The sequence below is a fragment of the Amblyomma mixtum genome, chromosome 2 (genome assembly GCF_055824585.1).
Source record: "Amblyomma mixtum isolate Tamu chromosome 2, ASM5582458v1, whole genome shotgun sequence".
Lineage (NCBI taxonomy): Eukaryota > Metazoa > Arthropoda > Arachnida > Ixodida > Ixodidae > Amblyomma > Amblyomma mixtum.
In genome coordinates this window covers 297,211,750-297,231,667 of record NC_143013.1, presented here as the reverse complement: position 1 = coordinate 297,231,667, position 19,918 = coordinate 297,211,750, and the positions used below count along the sequence as shown (strand labels likewise).

Below are 19,918 nucleotides of genomic sequence, written 5' to 3'. Positions count from 1 at the left end.
TATGAATTCTATATGCATGTGGACATGCAGGTACTCGACCAAAGTTTTGTAGCATATATTTCAGTCATCTGGAGGCACCGTGCACAGTTCTCTTGAGTTACTGTAATCTAAAAGTACTAAGATGTTTTGAAAAAAGGCAAGTAATTAAGAAATAAAATTCACACGCATAGTGCTACCATGCGTCGACACCTTTGAATACCACCAGCTAAATATTTTAAAAGCTGTAAAAATAAGAGCATTGTCAAACTATAATTAGCACGGTGCGCTTCAGTGAGCATAAACAATAGCATCAAACCAGGAACAGCATATGACAAAAGGGAATGCGTCTTTACTTCTGGCAGGGAGCCAAGGTCGGCCAGCTCTAATGGACGGCGGTAGCCGAGCCGTAGCAGAGGCACAAGCCAGTGGAATGTGCACTTGGAGAGCAGCGACGCAGAACTGTACTTATATGTCACTTGGTTGTTGTCGGACAAGTCTCTGGGTTCCTCCTTGAACTCTGACTTGCAGTAGTACGTCTGTAAAAAACAGAACTGTCAAGCACCATCATTAGCAATGCTGCACGGCTTTCGGGAGTAATGCGTCGCAAGAATATACGCACAAGTCCATTCATACAATTAAGATCTGCATGACCAGGATTGTGGAGCGTTCTGGAACTGAGGTCGGAGTGCTTCAAGAAAACACCCTGGGAGGTGTCAGGCTCACATCAATTAAGTCACCACCCTACGCAAAGACTAAGTACAATTATTTTTTCCAGCGTAAGGTTAAGTGGCAGACATTCTAAGTGACAAATATAACAAACATGCACTCTACATGCACATGTCTCCTGACACCTGGACGTTACTATAACAATGCAGGTCTGCACGAAGACGAGCTTATGCACTTACCTTATGTGTGAATGTTAACAGCTCGACGACAAACATCGTAAGGTAGAAGACGAGACCAAGCCAAGTGCCTTCTAAAGTAGCATGCTCGATTGAAAGTCCTTTTCCGTACAGGATCACTAGCTTGGACATCTTCAGGGCGACAACACAGGGCCAGAAGAACAGCAGAACAGACAGTCTCCTAGGCTTGCCGTATTTTTCAACCTTGTGGAAATAGTAAATGGCCAAAACGACGGCCACCACTGACGTCGCAGCGGACAGCACAAAGTGAACATTTTGTTTCAGCCGTTCGCGCCTCAGCAGGATTAAGACGCCATCGGCCAACTCGAACAGGTGCACGGCGATGATGACAAACGTGAGGATCCATCGCGAGTTGTGCTCCTCGAACAGAGTTCTTCGCACACGGCGGTTTTGATCTGAGCAGAGAAGGAACGTGGCCACACACACTGTCACCACTAAGGCAGAGTTCAAAATGCACGTTCCCAGGTTAGCAACGCACTCTCTGTCGACGGTGTCCTCAAGTGTGATGCAAAAATCCGACACCGACATCGCTCACTTTCGTCGGTGCCTGCACGAGCAAGACAGCACAGAGCACCCACGCACTTGTGGATCAACTGGAGCAAGTGCCGTTCTGGACGGCCGGACGTGCACCGATGCATAAACAGAGTCGCATAGTTCTTTTTCTTGGCGTCCCGGCCAGCGTTTTTCCGAAAGACAAGTTCTATCGGCAGCTAAACTTAGCAGTGAAGCACGCGGACAAGCACAGCTGGGATTCTGCTCAACTCACGCGCCGCTCCGCAACTTTGTTTCCCTTGCGTCGGTGACGTAAAACACTTGGCATTTCCCCTCGCACCTCAGCAGCTATCAATCGAGAGTCAGTTTCGTGGAGACACGCAATGAACATTACGGTCCTCCGCGGCGTCACGCCCACGTAAACGCATTAACTCATTCCACTCATTCTCGGCGGCTCCAAGCAACTTGAAGTTGGCCGTGATGCGCGAGAGAAACTTTTTAGTTTTCGCGCCAGTGGCCAGATGGCGACACCTGTTCATTCTCATCGTGGCTGTCTTTCGACTTCGTTGTTGAACTTTCCCGGCTTCTGACTGCTAGCGTCGAACGTAAAGATGGCGGCCTCCTTGGAAAGCATCCCAAAAGATCTGCGAAATCTCAGAGCATGTCTTTTGTGTTCTATGATCAAGGTAAACTTTCTCTGCCGTCGTTTCTTAAGTATAACTCCTTCGTAGAGACCAGTCTGCATGCGATGTGATGACGATCTCGCCGTGCTAGGTTGAAAATCGCCTCGCATATTCTGAGTGGCGAACGAAACATCTTGCAAAAACGGTGGTATTTCGCTATCGCAGTGACCATTTCACGCTAATTGCTTTGTCTTGCACCTTGCGTTAACTTGAAGTAAAATTACCCTAGATCAACTTACCATACGCGTGTGTAGGAATTTTGAAGTCCTAGACGCTAACGCTTCAATGGCGGCCTTTGATCACGCAAATCTTTTTCAATATCTCTTTCTCTTCCTAAGACATTCGAGCAGTTTGAGTTCGATGGATGCGACAACTGTGATGAATACCTTCACATGAAGAACAACAGGGATATGGTGTATGACTGCACGAGCTCCAACTTTGACGGGTAAGTAGGAGCGCTTTTTTTTGGCATGTGTTCTTGTGGCGCGCTTGACGTTATCGTATCGCACGTGTTACGGAAGAAGCCATGTGGGATTTCACCGTTGTTGCCCTTCACGCCGCTTGTGCCTAGCGATGTCATTATGCAGCGCATCATGTTCGCCTCTGTGCATTGATGCGTCCTGCTTAAAATGCCGCTAAGAAGCACTGCACGCGGTGCAGGCTAATCGCACGTACGTCAGAAGCTGCTATTCTAGGACCATGCGACAGTATGTGCTGCGCACCAAAAGACAAATGCGAGACGATAGAAAAAACTATGTTGATTTGTGCGTCACGTAAGTGGTGCCGTTTGTTGCAGAACAAAAAAAAGAGAACTTAGCCTAACTGTTTACTTCTTTGACGTATTGTAACATGAAAAGAAACTTGTACGAAAATTCATCTACTGTTAAAGAAAAAGAATTGAAGAAAGTTTATTTCCATCATCACCTTTCCATGATGCTTGAATAATTACGAGCTTATGAAAGTAAGTTGCTATCTAGAATATGAAATGGGCCCTGTCAATGTGCTTTTAGGTTATTTAAATTTTATGCATAGCTGGCAGTGTGCTGGTGGAATACGGCATTGTTTTGGGAGGAGTAGGACTGTAAAGTGGAGGTTGGTGTGGGACATTATCTTAAGTCGTGTCTTGGTGCTGCATGGTACTAAAAGATCAGTCAACTTTGTGGCTATAGTTGAAAGAATGATGATTTTATAGCAACAATGAAGTTGATGAAAAAAAATAGGAATGCAGAACCTCTGCTTTCAGTTGCAAAAAGATGTCAGTACCATATACATAGGACCCTTTATTTTGGGGTAAAACCCAATTTTACCTGATTCTTGCATCCTGAACAGCTTTCTTAAAAATTGGATTAGGTCCGATTTCTACCTGAAAACATCCCCTCCAAGCTGCCTCGGTGGCTCAGTAGCTATGGTGCTCGGCTGCTGACCCAAACGATGCCGGTCAGGTCCTGGTAGTGGCGGACGAATTTCTATGAAAGCGAAATTCTAGGAGCCCATTTTAAAGAACCTCAGGTGGGGCCTTCCACTACAACGTTCCTCATGGCCTGAGCCATTTGGGGACCTTAGATCGTATAAAACCAAACCACAATGTCCCTTCCAGAGGACACATATAAGCAGAAAAATGAAGGGCCCGTTTTGCATATACATGAAAGCATCTAGAGAACATACATTTTCCAGTGCACAAAGCTGAATACACCGCACAAAAATTAGCAGACATCCTATGCTTACTGCAGGAGGCCATTTTAATCAACTGCTGATCTTAACTTCTTCTAGCGCTTTTTATTCATGACACGATTTCTTCAAGCGCTATCCAGGCTGACGATGGCCTGCTCCTAAGCTCTTATGTGTTTAAAGCGGCCGCTGTGCTGTCAGGTGAATGTTTTCGCCATGGGCCTCCCTGTCTTGCACCCACATAGAAGTGCTGAATAGGAGATTGTTAAATACGAGATTGTTATTGTATGCAAACAAACATTTGTAATATCTGAGAAAAAAGATTTGATTTTGTAAGCAGTTTTGTAAGGTAATCTATGTGCTATTTTGATGCTGTTTGGGAAATACTGAGCAAGAAAGAGGACATATGGTGCCCTGCACAAAAGCGAGTGCTTGTAGTAAATTGGCTTTTGCTGCTGCAGAAAGGACCCGAAAAAGCCCAAGTTATGGAAATTTTGTCCAAATAACCTGATCTTTACCCAAAATTCAGCTAAGAAAGTATTGTCCGATCTTTACCTGTCGAATTCTGGAAAAAATAAAACCCAAAAACGAAGGGCCGCACATATAGAACACAAACGTTAGGCTCTCATTACCACAAACAGAAAAAATTTGCGAGCCCAAAATGAGTGCAGTCGGACTTCACATTTAGCAAAACTTGGTGTCTGTAATGGGAGTGAACAAAATGTTTCTGTTGGAATAGGGGGTTTATTTGGAGAAGCTTCGGAATGGGAGCAGGGCCAACAGCAGCCTGAAATTGGCCAGTCCAGCTAGGAGCGTGCACTAGGCGATGGCCATGTGGATTGCATATATGCCCGTCTTCTTCTGTACACTGTGCATTTTTATTGGTGTCTCATTCCTCCCTTTGGGTGCACCATTTCTCCCACCTGAGCGGATGTGGAATAAGGCAAAAATTTGTTCATGGTAAATCAGTTTTTATTTTGGTACTTCAAGGTTAGGCCACTGTACTTTTTACATGTGGAGATTACATATCCTGACACTGCTTATTCTGACAGAAGCACCAAATAGAGAAAAGTAAAAATTGCTTGATAAAAGCTGTCCCTGCCCTCCCAGCTCTTCAATGTGTATGTTGGAAAGGTACTTGTCTGGTTTACTGTACATGTGAATTGAACTGGGCTCCTTTTTCTTTTTCAATATTAAAGGTGCACTGAAGAGGAATCTGAACTTGTCTTTTTGCCGCGAGAACTTCATCTACACATTCCGTGCATTCTTAGAAACTTCAAATTATTGCCCTGTGTGGCCGATTTCCCTAACTTATATTGGATTAACTCCGGTTCCCGCTTTTTTAAAAAAATTCCCCGCAGACGGTGGGAGAAGTCAACCAACGCATGGAGTGCCTTTCAGGCAGTCGCGTGGCGGCTTGCTTTCGCTTTTATTTTGTTTTTTAGATTTCCGTAAATAAATAGATCTAGTCAGAGACTACATAGCTGCAAATTAGGCCTACGGTAATAAAAAATACGGGTAGACTCTTTGCTTTCACCGATCACTACTTATCACTCCGCCGGTGGCAGAGTGGTAAGCCGCCACGGGACTGGTTGAAAGGTTTGTTGGCTCCGCCCACCGTCTGCAGGGAATTAAAAAAAAAGACAGGAGCCGGGACGTTTAATCGGATTTAAAGTAGGGAAATCAGCTGCACAGGGCAATAATTCAAAGTTTCTAAGAACGCTCGGAACGTGTAGACCGAGTTCCAGTGGTAAAAAGACGAGTTCAGATTCCTCTTCAGTGCACCTTTAAGGTTTTTAACATGACTGTAGTGTGGGGTGCAGCGAGAACTTCGTTGTTTTGATGACCAGAGACAACACGGGCATGCGTTATCATCTGTCCCGTCCCTGTACCAGTCGTTTTGTGAACTAGTAATGTCAACCACTCTACCTGCACGTTAGTGTAAGGTCAAGAAAGCCAAAGGTTACAAGGACATCATGCCTTTGGTTGATCGGGTGATGCTGTCTACGTCGGGTTTGTCCTTATTTCCTGGAATCATTCCGAAGCCTTCGACGATATCATTCATCAAGAGGCGAATGTTTAAATGCAGTTTTCTGCCTCCATTGTGTTTTCTCCTGAATGACTCGCAATCACATAGTGACTTTCTGACCGCTTACTGTTTGCTGTAGTCTTATGTGCTGATGGTGTGACATTCCCACCTACTTTCTATGCTAGCAGTTTTGATAGGCACAGTCACCGAGCCATTCGGTGTGTTCCTGTTCGTCGAATGATACCCCCACTCCCTGTGCCGCACGTCTCGAGAGTCCAGTCCTTTGTCACGTGAACTGTACCCTGCTTTTAATTTAGCTTTCACCAGCATGGGCCTTCTTTGATGTGTTCGTTTTCTGCAATTTAGTGCTGTCAAAAGCATTTAAAGGAAGCAGGTGAGAAGAAAAAAAAGAGGCAAATGTGACTCACTGAGGGCACTATTATAATGGCTAATAGGAAGGATCAGATATATTCCTACGTATCCGGGTGCTACCTCACTGCATGGCTTGTAAAGGTCAGTCGAAACAACACTAGTTTTGTCTTTCCCTGCATGTCGCTAGTAGTGATGACGTCGCATCATCGACGCGTTTTGATTGGTCCGAAGGTCTGCGGCCTCCGGGCTGCTCGGCGCGAAACAACACTAGTTTTGTCTTTCCCTGCATGTCGCTAGTAGTGATGACGTCGCATCGTCGACGCGTTTTGATTGTTCTGAAGGTCTGCGGCCTCCGGGCTGCTCGGAGTGAATAGTTTTGTCTTTCCCTGCATGTCGCTAGTAGTGGAGACGTCGCATCGTCGACGCGTTTTGATTGTTCCGAAGGTCTGCGGCCTCCGGGCCGCTCGGCGTGAATAGTTTTGTCTTTCCCTGCATGTCGCTAGTAGTGGAGACGTCGCATCGTCGACGCGTTTTGATTGGTCCGAAGGTCTGCGGCCTCCGGGCTGCTCGGCGCGAAACAACACTAGTTTTGTCTTTCCCTGCATGTCGCTAGTAGTGATGACGTCGCATCGTCGACGCGTTTTGATTGTTCCGAAGGTCTGCGGCCTCCGGGCTGCTCGGCGCGAAACAACACTAGTTTTGTCTTTCCCTGCATGTCACTAGTAGTGATGACGTCGCATCATCGACGCGTTTTGATTGGTCCGAAGGTCTGCGGCCTCCGGGCTGCTCGGCGCGAAACAGCACTAGTTTTGTCTTTCCCTGCATGTCGCTAGTAGTGATGACGTCGCATCGTCGACGCGTTTTGATTGTTCCGAAGGTCTGCGGCCTCCGGGCTGCTCGGCGCGAAACAACACTAGTTTTGTCTTTCCCTGCATGTCGCTAGTAGTGATGACGTCGCATCGTCGACGCGTTTTGATTGTTCCGAAGGTCTGCGGCCTCCGGGCTGCTCGGCGTGAATAGTTTTGTCTTTCCCTGCATGTCGCTAGTAGTGGAGACGTCGCATCGTCGACGCGTTTTGATTGTTCCGAAGGTCTGCGGCCTCCGGGCCGCTCGGCGTGATTAGTTTTGTCTTTCCTTGCATGTCGCTAGTAGTGGAGACGTCGCATCGTCGACGCGTTTTGATTGGTCCGAAGGTCTGCGGCCTCCGGGCTGCTCGGCGCGAAACAACACTAGTTTTGTCTTTCCCTGCATGTCGCTAGTAGTGATGACGTCGCATCGTCGACGCGTTTTGATTGTTCCGAAGGTCTGCGGCCTCCGGGATGCTCGGCGCGAAACAACACTAGTTTTGTCTTTCCCTGCATGTCACTAGTAGTGATGACGTCGCATCATCGACGCGTTTTGATTGGTCCGAAGGTCTGCGGCCTCCGGGCTGCTCGGCGCGAAACAACACTAGTTTTGCCTTTCCCTGCATGTCGCTAGTAGTGCTGACGTCGCATCATCGACGCGTTTTGATTGGTCCGAAGGTCTGCGGCCTCCGGGCTGCTCGGCGCGGAACAACACTAGTTTTGTCTTTCCCTGCATGTCGCTAGTAGTGATGACGTCGCATCGTCGACGCGTTTTGATTGTTCCGAAGGTCTGCAGCCTCCGGGCTGCTCGGCGCGAAACAACACTAGGTTTGTCTTTCCCTGCATGCCACTAGTAGTGCTGACGTCGCATCGTCGACGCGTTTTGATTGTTCCGAAGGTCTGCGGCCTCCGGGCCGCTCGGCGTGAATAGTTTTGTCTTTCCCTGCATGTCGCTAGTAGTGGAGACGTCGCATCGTCGACGCGTTTTGATTGGTCCGAAGGTCTGCGGCCTCCGGGCTGCTCGGCGCCCGACTGGAACGCGCTGTGATGCAGCGCTTTGGACAGGGTCTTCCATCATTGGCTGGAGATGTTAAAAAATTTCTCTGTGTAGACTGCTGGCATGTTCGGCCCCCGAATATCGCGCTCAAAGAAGCGTTGCTTTTTTGTCTAATGGCTTCATCATTATAAACTTCATTTACTACTTTTATTGGCGATAGCACAACCTCCTGCAAGCGCAGCCATAAGTGCTTTGCCAGCAATTAACGGCCATTTTTCCTTAATGCTGGTAACTCGAATGGTCAGGCGGACGAAAAAGCGAAAACAAACTCCGCCGCGGTGGCTCAGTGGTTAGGGCGCCCGGCTACTGAGCCGAAGAGCCCGGGTTCGAACCTGGCCCGGCGGCCACGTTTCGATGGTGGCGAGACGTAAAGGGGCCCGTGTGCTGTACGATGCCAGTGCGTGTAAAAGAACCCCAGGTGGTCGAAACTTACAGAGCCCTTCATTCACTACTGTGTCCCGCATAGCCTGAGTCGTTTTGGGAAGTTAGACCACCATAAACTAAACTAAACAGTATTTTACAATTACTTGCGACCACCGTCAGACTACGCATTGTTGTGAGCGAAATTTGGGTTTGAGAAAGAAAGGCGCAATAACTTGAGAGCTTTAGAACTGGGTGATCCTCTCGGTTGGGGGGAGGGGGAAGTAGCAGGAGAATATCGGGTTGCCAGTGGGCATGCGCAGAACGATAACGCCCCCTGGATTACAGTTCTGTGCATGCGTACTGGCGCTCCCCTATTCCCCTATCTCCCTAAGCGATTGGGGCGATAGGGTCACCCAACAAACATCTCTCGGCGACTTCTGGGAGCGTGGCCCAGCAAGTGGCAGGCGTACCTGCCGTCTCTAATCGGGAGAAGAAAGGTGGTGGGGGGACGCTCGACACACGCAGAACCGGCTCAGAGGCGAAAGTGGACGATTTTGCCCACCAGGCCACGCCCCCTTTGACGTCACGTTGTTTACATCGTTGAGGTCTATTCTAAAACTCCCTACTGTCTCACAGAGGTACAGGGGAGTCTTTTGCATTTCGATTCCGCGCCCTTGTGCGGCGACCATGTGGCAGTCTCTGCGTTTTTCCCCGTCTGCTTTATTTGCTTCTCTTGGGTAGTATCTAAAGAAGGGAGAGAGTAAGGACAAATGTAGTGGGAAAAGCGCGTTTAAGCTACCACATCGTTGAAAGCGCTTTCAAAGCCAACACCGGCCTCGTTCTTATCAGTGCAAGAAGACTGACCACATTGTTTTCGTTGTAATTGATGTAGCATAGCCGACGAAAAGCTTCATGCGACGTCTTCAGTGAACTACCGGCTGTTCGGGCCTCAACTGCCTCAGTAGCCTATTCTTTTTTTTTTTCTAATCGTGCTGAACAAAAACGGACATGACCAACTGCCGCAATAAAACTGGCGTGAGCAAAACTTACTGAGGCGATGAATGAATTTCGAACGCGAGCGCAGTGTTTCGCATTCCGCCGCTCCGTTCGTTGGCGGTGAGAGCAAGCTGGCCTAACGGACGTTTTCGTTTTCTTTCAGCATGATCGCCCTGATGAACCCCGAGGACAGCTGGGTGGCCAAGTGGCAGAGAATCAGTGAGTCTTAAATGGTGTGTTCCTCGGTGTATGCTGAACGCGTATCCCACCGCTCTAGTGGAGCTTCAGCCATGTGTGTTGTCTTGAGAAGTGGGAACAAGACGCGGAGCACAGCACTGGACAACACGCACTAGCGCTGCTGTTCGCACCGTTTGTTCGTGTAGCCTGTTGAGCGTGAGCGATGCAGGTAGGGGCTTATTAAATACATTTAGCATAGCGCGTACCGCGAGACTCTACTGCGCCACGGCCACCCGGATCGGCGCGCGCGGCCGGGTAGCCCCGCCGCGCGCGCGTGATCAAGGCGGCCGTGACTGAGCATGCGCAGATCTCCCTGAGGTCGCCAGACGGCGCCACGTTCCCGCCAACAGGCTGCAAGCCTGCTTCGTAGGGGACCAATAAGCGCGTGCGCAGTGGTGGCGCGCGGTACACGGTAAGCGGGTAGCGGTACGCGCTATGCTAAAAGTAACTTATATTTCACTCTTTTAGCCTGAACTGCCCAGTGTCTGTCCCTGTTTTATCAGCGCTTTGCGCAGTAGCCTGTCCGAGAGTATCGTTTGCTGAGCGCCTATTAGGCCGTTTTCAAATCTCGCGGGTAAACGCACGCACCACATGATCAGTGCAACCTGAATAGTGCCGCTAGGAGGACACTGTAAGGAACCATGACTTCGGTGGAGGTGTTTGCGAAAACTGTCTTCACGGATAGCCGTTTTTATCATTCCTTTATCTCTGCTTTATTACCTCCTCCGAAATGGTCTTGAGTTGAATGTCTTTGCATTTTTCTACGACGACCCTGATGAAGGTTGTCTACCGTACATGGAAAAATGTTGAAGCAAACGCAGTGCACTCGTAGCAGTTTCTGCCACTGGAACGCATATAAGTCCAGAGCGCCTACTTACGGGTCGAAAGAAGGTTAGCTTGCTGGTTCGATAGCTACTCTCAGGGCGGCTGTCGTGTAAAGAAAAAGAAAATAGAGCGCGCGTCACAACGCACTGAATGAAGACTGCATAAATCCTCTCCTTAAACGCTTCGCTTTTCTGGGGAATTCCCTCTGGCTTTGATGGCTTTTCTTGCGCGCGCTTTTTCCCTTTTTCTTTTTTTCCCTCTGGTATATCTGGTTCGCTGTGGCATCCGTTCTGGGAATTTTCTAGTTCGTGGAAAGGCAGTGACTCGAAGCGTTCGCAGTGTCCTTTTTCGGGGTCGTTGCTGCTAGCTTTGTGCAAACACTTTTCTTCCAATCGGCAAACGTGTGGTAATCTTGCGACCGTTTTATTGCGTCGTGAAAGTTGGTTAGCCGACGGGGAGGAATACGCGGAAAAGAGCTAAGCAACATGGCGACGCGTCTTTGGGCTCCCTGACGTCCTCCTTCACGTTCTGGACGAGTTTTGCTGCATTCTCTATTTCTATTATTGGAAACCAGTACTTAACTGGGGATGTGTGATAGGCTTAGAGTTAGTATAGTTGATTTGATTTTTTTATTTTCGTGTTCCACACTGTGAGAAACGAAGTAGTTTATTAATTAATTTTGGGGGGATTAACTTCGAGCATCCGGATGTTCTTTAACGGGCTCCGAAGGAGTCAGTACACCGGCGTTTTTACATGTCGTTTCCGTCTAAATGCGACCGCCGCTGACGGGAGTCGAACACGCGACTTCGTGCATCATTAGGTACCTTTAGCATACCCTGTACCGTGTTACCAGTACCGGTACCAGAGTACCAGGAGCCCGCGCGCAGTCAATGCGCATGCGCAAATCGCCTTGATGGCGCCAGGTACCTGGCAGCTGCGCGTGCGCCTGCAGCATCGGGACCAATGAGCGCGTGCTCACCGGCGGTGGACGGGCTCCGGTACTCCGGTAACGGTAACATGGTACACGGTATGCTAAAGGTAACTAGTAGCAGAACGTAGTAGCCGCTGAGTCACAGCGGCGGGCCACGCCTAGCTTATGGGTGTATTGTGCTCCCACTTCGATTCCGTAAGCTCGCTTTTTTTTTTCCTTTTTGGTTCCAAACTAATTTTTGTATTGATTTGCTTTGTCGTTCTTACGAAGCACGATGATATTCCGCGCCTTGGTGAGCGTTTTTCTTCTTTTTGTCTTTGTTCCGTCAAGCCGCCGCGGTGGCTCAGTGGCTATGGTGCTCGGCTGCTGGCCCGAAAGACGCGGGTTCGATCCCTTCCGCGGCGGTTGAATTTCTTTGTAGGAGAAATTCGAGGCTCGCGTACTGTGCGATGTCAGGGCACGTTAAAGAACCCCAGGTGGTCGAAATTTCCGGAGCCCTCCACTACAGCGTCTCTCATAGCCTCAGTCGCTTTGGGACGTTAAACCCCATAAACCAACCAACCTTTGTTCCGTCAGGAGGCAAAGAAAGTTTGTCAGAAATGCAAAATATATGAAAACGGTTCACATCTTGAGATATCGTCGCGTGTTCGGCAGAAGAAACAGTAAAAAAAAATATTAGGCTACGAGCGTAGCAAAGTGTCCTAATAGATAAAAAAAAAAGGTGGAGGCACCCTACTTTTTATCTTGCTTATGCACTGTTGTCGAATGCAGAGCGATGGCGATGAGTGGAGAGGGGGGGGGGGTGAAATAAACTGTGGAGGCTTTTAGATAGCCGCAACATGCCTGCAGATACGCAGTATGCCCGCAAACGTTTCCAAACCAAATATTAGGAAATAAGTGAAAAGGAGGAAGAGAAAGAAATGCGGGGAACTGAATAGCGTGTCGGGCGTACGTATACTGCACAGGGTGCGGCAAACGAATTTTCTCCCAATTTCAATGGCATCGAAGCTGTCGCTCTTCTACGTCTCTGCAAGCTCTGTGTATTTTTTTTTCTCTCTCTCTCTGTTTTCCTGTGGCATTTTTAAGCCGCGCATTATTCGGTCATCCTTTTGAAGCATCCCCTCCCCTGTTTGCCCCGTGCCATTACGTGATCGTGAACAACGGCCCATCCATCCCGTGTAAAGTCTGTCTCTCGACCGCGCACAACGATCGAGCGGTCGAAATTGAGGGGCGTCGCCGCTGGCCCTGACCGTGAAAAAGACGGACGAAAATAAACCACATAGGCGCAGAAGGGGCGGCCGTTCGGAACCGCGCGCGCGCCGAATAACTGCACTCACTGCGTTGCCCGCAAAAAAAAAAGAAATAGAGAAAAAGAGTGCAAACGGGATAGAGAATGCGTGGTTTCTTTCTTTCTTTCTTTCTTTCTTTCTTTCTTTCTTTCTTTCTTTCTTTCTTTCTTTCTTTCTTTCTTTTCTCTGGCTGCTAACAGCTTTCCATTTTTTTTCGGTCAGAGCGTTATTTGTAGCTATCTTTGGTGTGTTTGTGCTCGTGGAAGGTATCGTCATCTTGGGAGGTTGTCGGTAGTTTCGGTTTTCCTTCTTTTGTGGCTTAAAGCGAGGAAGAAAAGAAGGCGCGTCTGTAGGCGAAGACGGCCGACATATTGGCCGGAACTGTACCGCGCATGCGCACACACGCTTGCGCGCTCACTGGGCCTTCTCCGGTTATATGTCGTCGATAACGGCGTGCGGTCACATTATGGCGCGGCGCCCGACAAAGCGGACCCGGTCACTCGGACTTCCGGCGGCGCCGCGAGGATTTGTCTCGAAGAGTGAGCGCGCTGCGCCCCTCGCCTCTTCCCGTCTCGCGTGTCGGGGACGCCGAGGCTCTCTGAGGAGACGAAGACGGCGATGACGGCTGGCTGCCGTATGACAGCAGCGCTTGTGGCCGCATCCAGCCGCGTCCCTGTGCTATACTCGGTTTCATACATAGCAGGCAACGTTGCCAAAGCTAGTTCAGCTGTTTGCGCAGGCTAAGTCCGCGCGCAAAAAAGTAGTTCTCCATAAAACCGAAGAGAACGCAGGCATATTTCGTTGCGACAAATCTTACGTACCGCGATTGGCACCTCGTGGATTCTCTTTACCTCTTGCCACATTTTCGTTCTGCGACTCGTCGAGACTTCGAGAAGTTAAAAAGTACACGTGGCGGTATGATACGCGGTTGATAGGGCGAATCGCTGCTACTCAATCCGCGCCCAAAAAGTAGTTCACACTCCGTGAAAATTATGGCCAGAGAGCCCGCACACTGAGCGCCTGACAGCTTCGACCGTGGTTTTTCAATGCTACCACATCGTTTTATGCCGCTCTGTATGTTCGTCCGAACACTGACCGGAGTTTCGAAAGAACGAATGATACGTGGCGGAGTAATATGGTTTCCCGGCCGCACTATTTCAGCAACCTCCGCAGCGTTGCCTGCTATGTATGAAACGGAGTATATGTTTGCTTTAGACTCACTAGATAAATTATCCAGTTACTGTACTAGTTGAGGGCTCCAGGCTAATTTTGACCACTGGTGGGAAGGAGGGCGGGGTGTGGCTGTGGAAGTTGGAAAAATTATCTTTTGCGGAAAGAAAATGCGCAGTAACTGTCTCACTCTCGGTGACACCTCATCACCCGTGTTTGCAAGATGAACCTGAGTTGCGTCATGCCAGTACACGTTAAAGAGAATCCCGAGTAGTAGAAATTAATCCAGGGCCCTCGACTATGGCGCCTCTTTATGTCTCCCTTCTTTCACATCCTCTTCCATCCCTTCCCTCAGTTTCCTCGTTACCGGTTATTATTGGCAGTGCTGTGTCGCCCTTTTTTGAGACGGACTTTTCGCGCCCACTAAGGGCAATCAGCTCCTGAGCCACCAAGGTGGGATTAGTTGGAAACGATCGTAGGCGAGCGGTTCCGACAATAGCCACGTTTACATGAATGCGACAAGTCGACTCCAGTCCACTTTTTGAGGGAAAGTGCCGAAACGTCGAGGAAGACAGTAGAGGACGAGTGACGCCTTTCCTTTATCATCTTTGTGATCAAGGAATTAACGTCAGCATTATACATTAACAATATGCTAAAAGCATTCTTTGTGGCACAAGCCTTAGTATAGTATAGTTTACTGTGGCGGGTGTATTCCACAATCGCTTTCTACTGTATAGTGATGTGTGCTTTTAAATGTCCCTGTATGTGCATTGTGAATAGCTCGAAGCTCGTCAAGTGGAACTTTACACTTTTTCTTCGAGCCCTCCTCTCTTATGGAAGAAATAGATAGATAGATTGATTCATTCACTCATTCATTCATTCATTCATTCATTCATTCATTCATTCATTCATTCATTGAAATCTGCTCTTTTTCTCAAAAAGTTTGCTGGAGTCGACATGCCTCGCATTCTTGTTACCGAGGCTAGTGAGGCTCCCAATTTTCTTGCTCCTTCGTATTGGCTTCGACGATTCCATCCAGTCGTCTCCTCGCACAGCAGTGCTCGTGTACGACGAGCTGTCATGGCGGGGCAAGACGCAGTGCGAAAGTGGAGCGCATACCTCCTATCCCATTTTTCACAATGTAGCGGCTCGAAAGCGAACGCCGGTGCGTTTACGCCGACTTGCGTCAATGGGCAAAGTTTGCGGTCGCGGAGAATCCGCGTGGGCGGCTGGGCTATTCGACCGAAACGGATGCGGAACAAAACAAGGGGCTTGCCGCAATATATAGCCCGTGGGCCGTGGCTTGGGTAGCTTTTACGGACCTGCCGGCCTTCTCTTCGTTGTTTACACGGGTGAGTCGAAACGGGCGCGGAATGTTACTTGACTCATCCTTGCCGGCGCGCTCACGAACACGTCCGGCCGTTATTATTGTGGCCCAGCGCTCTTTTTGGAAGCGTACGGGTATCCGGCAGGGAGGCAAACGGCACGTGAGATTGCACCCCGAACAGATTTTTATAGCGAAGCTCTTATGCGCCCGTGCCTGGCTTCCGCGTCGTAGTCGGCGTCGTCGGCGTAACCGTTTGTGCAAGTAGAAGAGAGAAACGCCACCTGGAAGATGGCTGCCTCGGGAAGATCCCGAAGCGTGGCAAGCACACTTCCCTGTCATGCCACCTGCCACGCCACCTGCCATGCCACTATGCGTCGGCTTAGGGCCGTTTCACATGCATGCGATTCTCGCCTGCGACGCTGCGAATTCTGTCGGTCTGCGACTGGGGAGGGCCGTCGGTCTAGCCGCAGACGGCCTGCGACCGAACTCCGTCCGGTTGGAATTCAGTCTCAGGGTCTCGCTCTGCGACTGACCAATGGGCAGCGCCGATACGGCTCGTGACGTGACGTCACGCGCCGTCTCGGCGTGGTGTCATGTGGGAGCTGTTCCCGCGGCGTAAGCAAAACTGTTTATTCTAACCAAAACATACGAAATATTGCCTTGCATCTAAAAATACGCCGGTCATAACAACATCAACACATTCCGTGCAGCGTTTCTGTCGCGTTTAATCGTGGGTTGCCTGTGCGAACATCGAACAACCTTGCGTGTCCCTCCGACCGAATTCGCTGGGTACGCGTTGCATGTGAAAGAACTGTGCGAAAATCGCACTGCGACGTCACCGACTAGGCCGACTATTTTCATTCTAGTCGCAGCATGTGAAACGGCCCTTAGTCGGCGTAACACGCCACCTGACAGGTAATACCCCTGCTACACGGGCGTTTCGAATGTCTTCCAACCGAATGCCATTCGACTCGACTGCCGAACTAACGCTGCTACACGAAGTTTTTCAACGGCATTCGGTTCAGATGACATTCGAGTCGACGGAGCTCTGCGGAGACATTCCAGATTTTGGAATGCCTTCGAAACGCGAACACAGCCCGAACTAACCAATAGCCGTCGCCGCCGCCGTCGCTTCGCCCCGCCCACCGCCGCGCGACTGCTTTCGGCTCTGTGGCTGTTCATTTCGATACCCACTACTCGCTTTTTTCTGCTGTTTGTTTAGCGAATAGTTCATGTTCCGTCTAAGTGAGTGCTTGCAGATAATAGTACACCAATGAACATTTACCGCGTGTGCATGAAATTTCCCCAGGAGTGCGCCGATGAGGACGACTGCAGTCATACTGCTGTTTATATTGGTTTACATCGCTTCGTATGAACAGCTTGTGCTCGTTTGCAAGACACAAAACGAAATATGCGCTTTAGTTCTATTTAATAATCCCTTCTCTTCTGTACCGGTTGTACCCGTGCTTGTTTACGCAGTGCGACAATCTGTGGGAAGCGCCGACGCGATCGCTCGCCTGAGAAACACTTGACAGCCGGGTTGTTGACATCGGATGATCGGCGCTTCTCGCTAATTTTCCGGCGTCCTCCGACGTGCCGAGTACTTTATTTTAAACTACTTTATCCAGAAGTATGTTTGGTGACCGTTCGCGTTAACTAAAATGGCCTAACTTGTTAGTCACAAGCTAGCGACGGCGACGACTGCTGCTGGTCGTAATGCACTGCTCGGCAGCTCGAGTCACACCGCCGCTTCCCGTTCATCGTATGCGCGTCCTGCGATGCAAGCAATAGTTGATTTCATGTCACTTTTGTCAAAACTACACTCGTTGACCATTTGCATTCGCTAAAACTTGTGAATTCGTTCTTCACAACCACCGCAATCACCGACCCAACCCTGCGGACTCGCTAGGCCTAGTCGTCGCTGAAGGGAACGGAGTCGTCGTCGACTGAAATTAATTTGGCAAGTGGTTATCGCTGTTGAGTGTCCAAGTGTGCACATGTGAAATATAGCCGTTCGTTTCGCTTATGTATAAGCGCGCATGTATTCGCACTGTCCCCTCATCAGCGTGATTTCGCTCAGCCGCCGAACTCCCGAGGGCATGAAGGCTGACCGTCCGCCGATCGGATTCGTCGGTGTCGTTTAGCCAAAAAACTTGTCCCACTACAATATTAAAGTGAACTGGATAGTTCACTATAATCACATGATGCTGTTCACCGTGATAGTGCCGTTGTCGGACTAGTGTGACCGTCGTCGTCGTTGTACGTTGAAAACGAGCTGAGAATTTCGAATGCGTTTGGAAAGTGCCGTGTAGCACCGCGGGAGTCCGTCGAGTTCGAATGCCATTCCAAATCTCGACGGCCATTCGACTCAGATGTCATTCGAAAGTACCCGTGTAGCACAGGTATAACAGGTAGTAGCAGATTGAAATGCCACCTGCCACGGCGAATAGCGGGTGAATGCACAGCTGGAAGGTGGCTGCCTCGGGAATATCCCGAAGGGTGGAAAAACTAAAATATGTGGAGCTGCGCTCGAACTTCGCATTGTCGACTGTCGTAATCGTCTATCAGTTTTTTTTTATTCTGGGTAAACTTGATTTCTACCAAGATATGGGCCTCCTTGAGAGCGTATTTTTACCAGTACACAAAGCTAGACACCTTTCAGATGGGTGTTTTCGGTGAACTGGTGATTTTGGACCTCTTATAACGCTTGCTTTCATGACGCGGTTGGACCTGAGGATATAATACCCCTGTCAAGCGCCAGAATTAAGTGCACTTACGAAGAGCATCACTTGCTAAAAGTACAAACGGCATACCATCAAGTGCACTTGCCGAAGTGCGCACTCAGGTCGGAGTGCGTTCTCGGAATACACTTTGAGCGCCGAGTGCGTGGCCTCGACGGTAGCGACTTTTTGGCCATAAAATGTCATATATGTATAACAGAATGCGCATACAAATTGATTTTACCTGTTACATATATTTTTCTGTTTGTGCAGTAATTTTATGATAGCAACCAGCAAAACAACGCGCTGTAGTCCGCCATGTTGTTTGTTGTCAGGATTCTGGATGTTTAGGAACTTGTCTTGACTGTTACCGTAAAACAAATTTAATATAGTCGTGGCCGAAAATCGAGGTATATTCATCCTTATGTCCTCTATTGCTCTAATTGAGCATAATTCTGATGGTTACGCTTGCAGATCGTCAAAAAAAAAGGGAAATCCTTTGTTTCGATAAGACGTTGAAAAACCTTCAATTTCGGAGCTCGGAACCAGTATGAACCTTACAAACATATATGAAGAACGAAGTATTTTTTGCGTACGATTTATTTAATTCAATTACGACACAATTGTGCTTACTGGCGTTCGCTGCCAACGTCTGTGTGTTGCTGTGTGGGGCTGCGTTCAAACAATGCCGATAACCGTTTTTTCAGGGCGAGCTTTGTCTCTTTTAGTTGGTGGCTTTCGACCTCCTAAAGCGGCGCTAGGGAACATAGACACATATATAGACGCAAGCGCCGCTCCTGTCTTTTTGTGTGCGCCTTTGTTTTCGTGACGCCAAAGCCGCGCCGTTTTGAAACCCCTCGTGTCTGCGTCCCGCATATCTGTGCGCGCGCGATGACGGCCGTTTGGAGCAGCGAACGCGATCTACACTCTAAACAGAAAGGAGTGAAAAGGGAGTAGGTTGTCCACTAGCATTAAAGAGTGTGCAATAGATGGCAGCTTACTCCATTTTTACTCCCTTAAAAGAGTGCGCTTTAATCGGAAAGGAGTGAAAAGGGAGTAAGAGAGAGTGCGCTTTAATCGGAAAGGAGTAAGCTGTTCTTTATGGCAAAAGGGAGTGCGCTTTAATCGGAAGGGAGTAAAGAGGGAGTGCGCTTTAATCGGATAAGAGTAAAAAGGGAGCACTCTTTAATGCTAGAGGGCAGCTTATTTCCTTTTCACTCCCATATGGCGGCAACCGTGCTTAGAGTGTGTGCTAGAGAACAGCTTACTTCCTTTTTACTCTCATATAGGTGCATTCGTGTTGCCACTGTAGGGCTGCACGGTGGCGCGGTCGCGTCACCCTCGCTGTTTGTGCGCGTTCTTCAGCTTGGCGACACGCGGAGAAATTGCGGTGGTGGTGGTGAAGAGCATTTATTTAGTAATTTACAGAGAGGTGCTCGGGGAGAGGCCCCTAATGGGTCTCCCCCTTACAATACTAGGCGGAGTCCCTCATTCCGGGATCCCGTTGGTCGAGACCGCTACACAAGTCCGCCGAACCAGGGTCTGTTGGGCCGATAGTTCCTGGCAGCTGAGCAGGGCCGCCTCCCAGTCCTCTCGGGTAGGGGAAGGGGTGATTTGGGGGAGAGAAGGATTTTTTCTGCATGCCCAAACCATGTGGGAGGTGTGCAGCTACGAAGACCGCGGAGGTTCGCGGATGCGAGTCTCGTTTTGTTTGAGTAGCTCTAACTGGGCGCTTGCCATCCGAGGGCGTAACCACAGTGTCGTGAACGCAGCGCTCCATCGGTGTGGTTTGAGTTGCGACACGACCGTCAGGTCGTATTGCCGCTCGAGGGGTGCAAAGGATAGGCGGGCGACGATGTGTGAAAGACGCTGAAAGTCTGATACTTCTTTTATTGTTATTATGTGTTTGCTGTCAGGTTTTATTCATTTAAGTTAAGTTTAAACTGGTGACGTCAGAGCTGGGAAAAGATTGGTATCATGTCGACGACAAAAAGAGGCATGCACTTTCCTTC

At 49.2% G+C, this 19,918-nt stretch overlaps 2 protein-coding genes across 2 annotated transcripts in view; one reads left to right on the top strand and one right to left on the bottom strand.

Annotated features, from left to right (window-relative positions):
* The window catches only part of LOC149364608 (ATP-binding cassette sub-family C member 9-like), a 37,242-nt gene extending 35,371 nt beyond the window's left edge, over nt 1–1,871 (bottom strand). Inside the window, exons 1-2 of the mRNA XM_089574560.1 lie at nt 885–1,871; nt 333–530 (exon numbers count right to left, since the gene is read on the bottom strand). Coding sequence (XP_089430686.1) covers nt 333–530; nt 885–1,430 — 744 coding nt within the window. The 5' untranslated portion in view covers nt 1,431–1,871. The remainder of the gene's footprint in view (nt 1–332; nt 531–884) is intronic.
* Nucleotides 1,872–1,920: 49 nt separating this feature from the next.
* spt4 (Transcription elongation factor subunit spt4) overlaps nt 1,921–19,918 on the top strand; it is a 41,007-nt gene continuing 23,009 nt past the window's right edge. Inside the window, exons 1-3 of the mRNA XM_089574559.1 lie at nt 1,921–2,080; nt 2,416–2,522; nt 9,571–9,626. Of these exons, the coding sequence (XP_089430685.1) occupies nt 2,006–2,080; nt 2,416–2,522; nt 9,571–9,626 (238 nt within the window). The 5' untranslated portion in view covers nt 1,921–2,005. The remainder of the gene's footprint in view (nt 2,081–2,415; nt 2,523–9,570; nt 9,627–19,918) is intronic.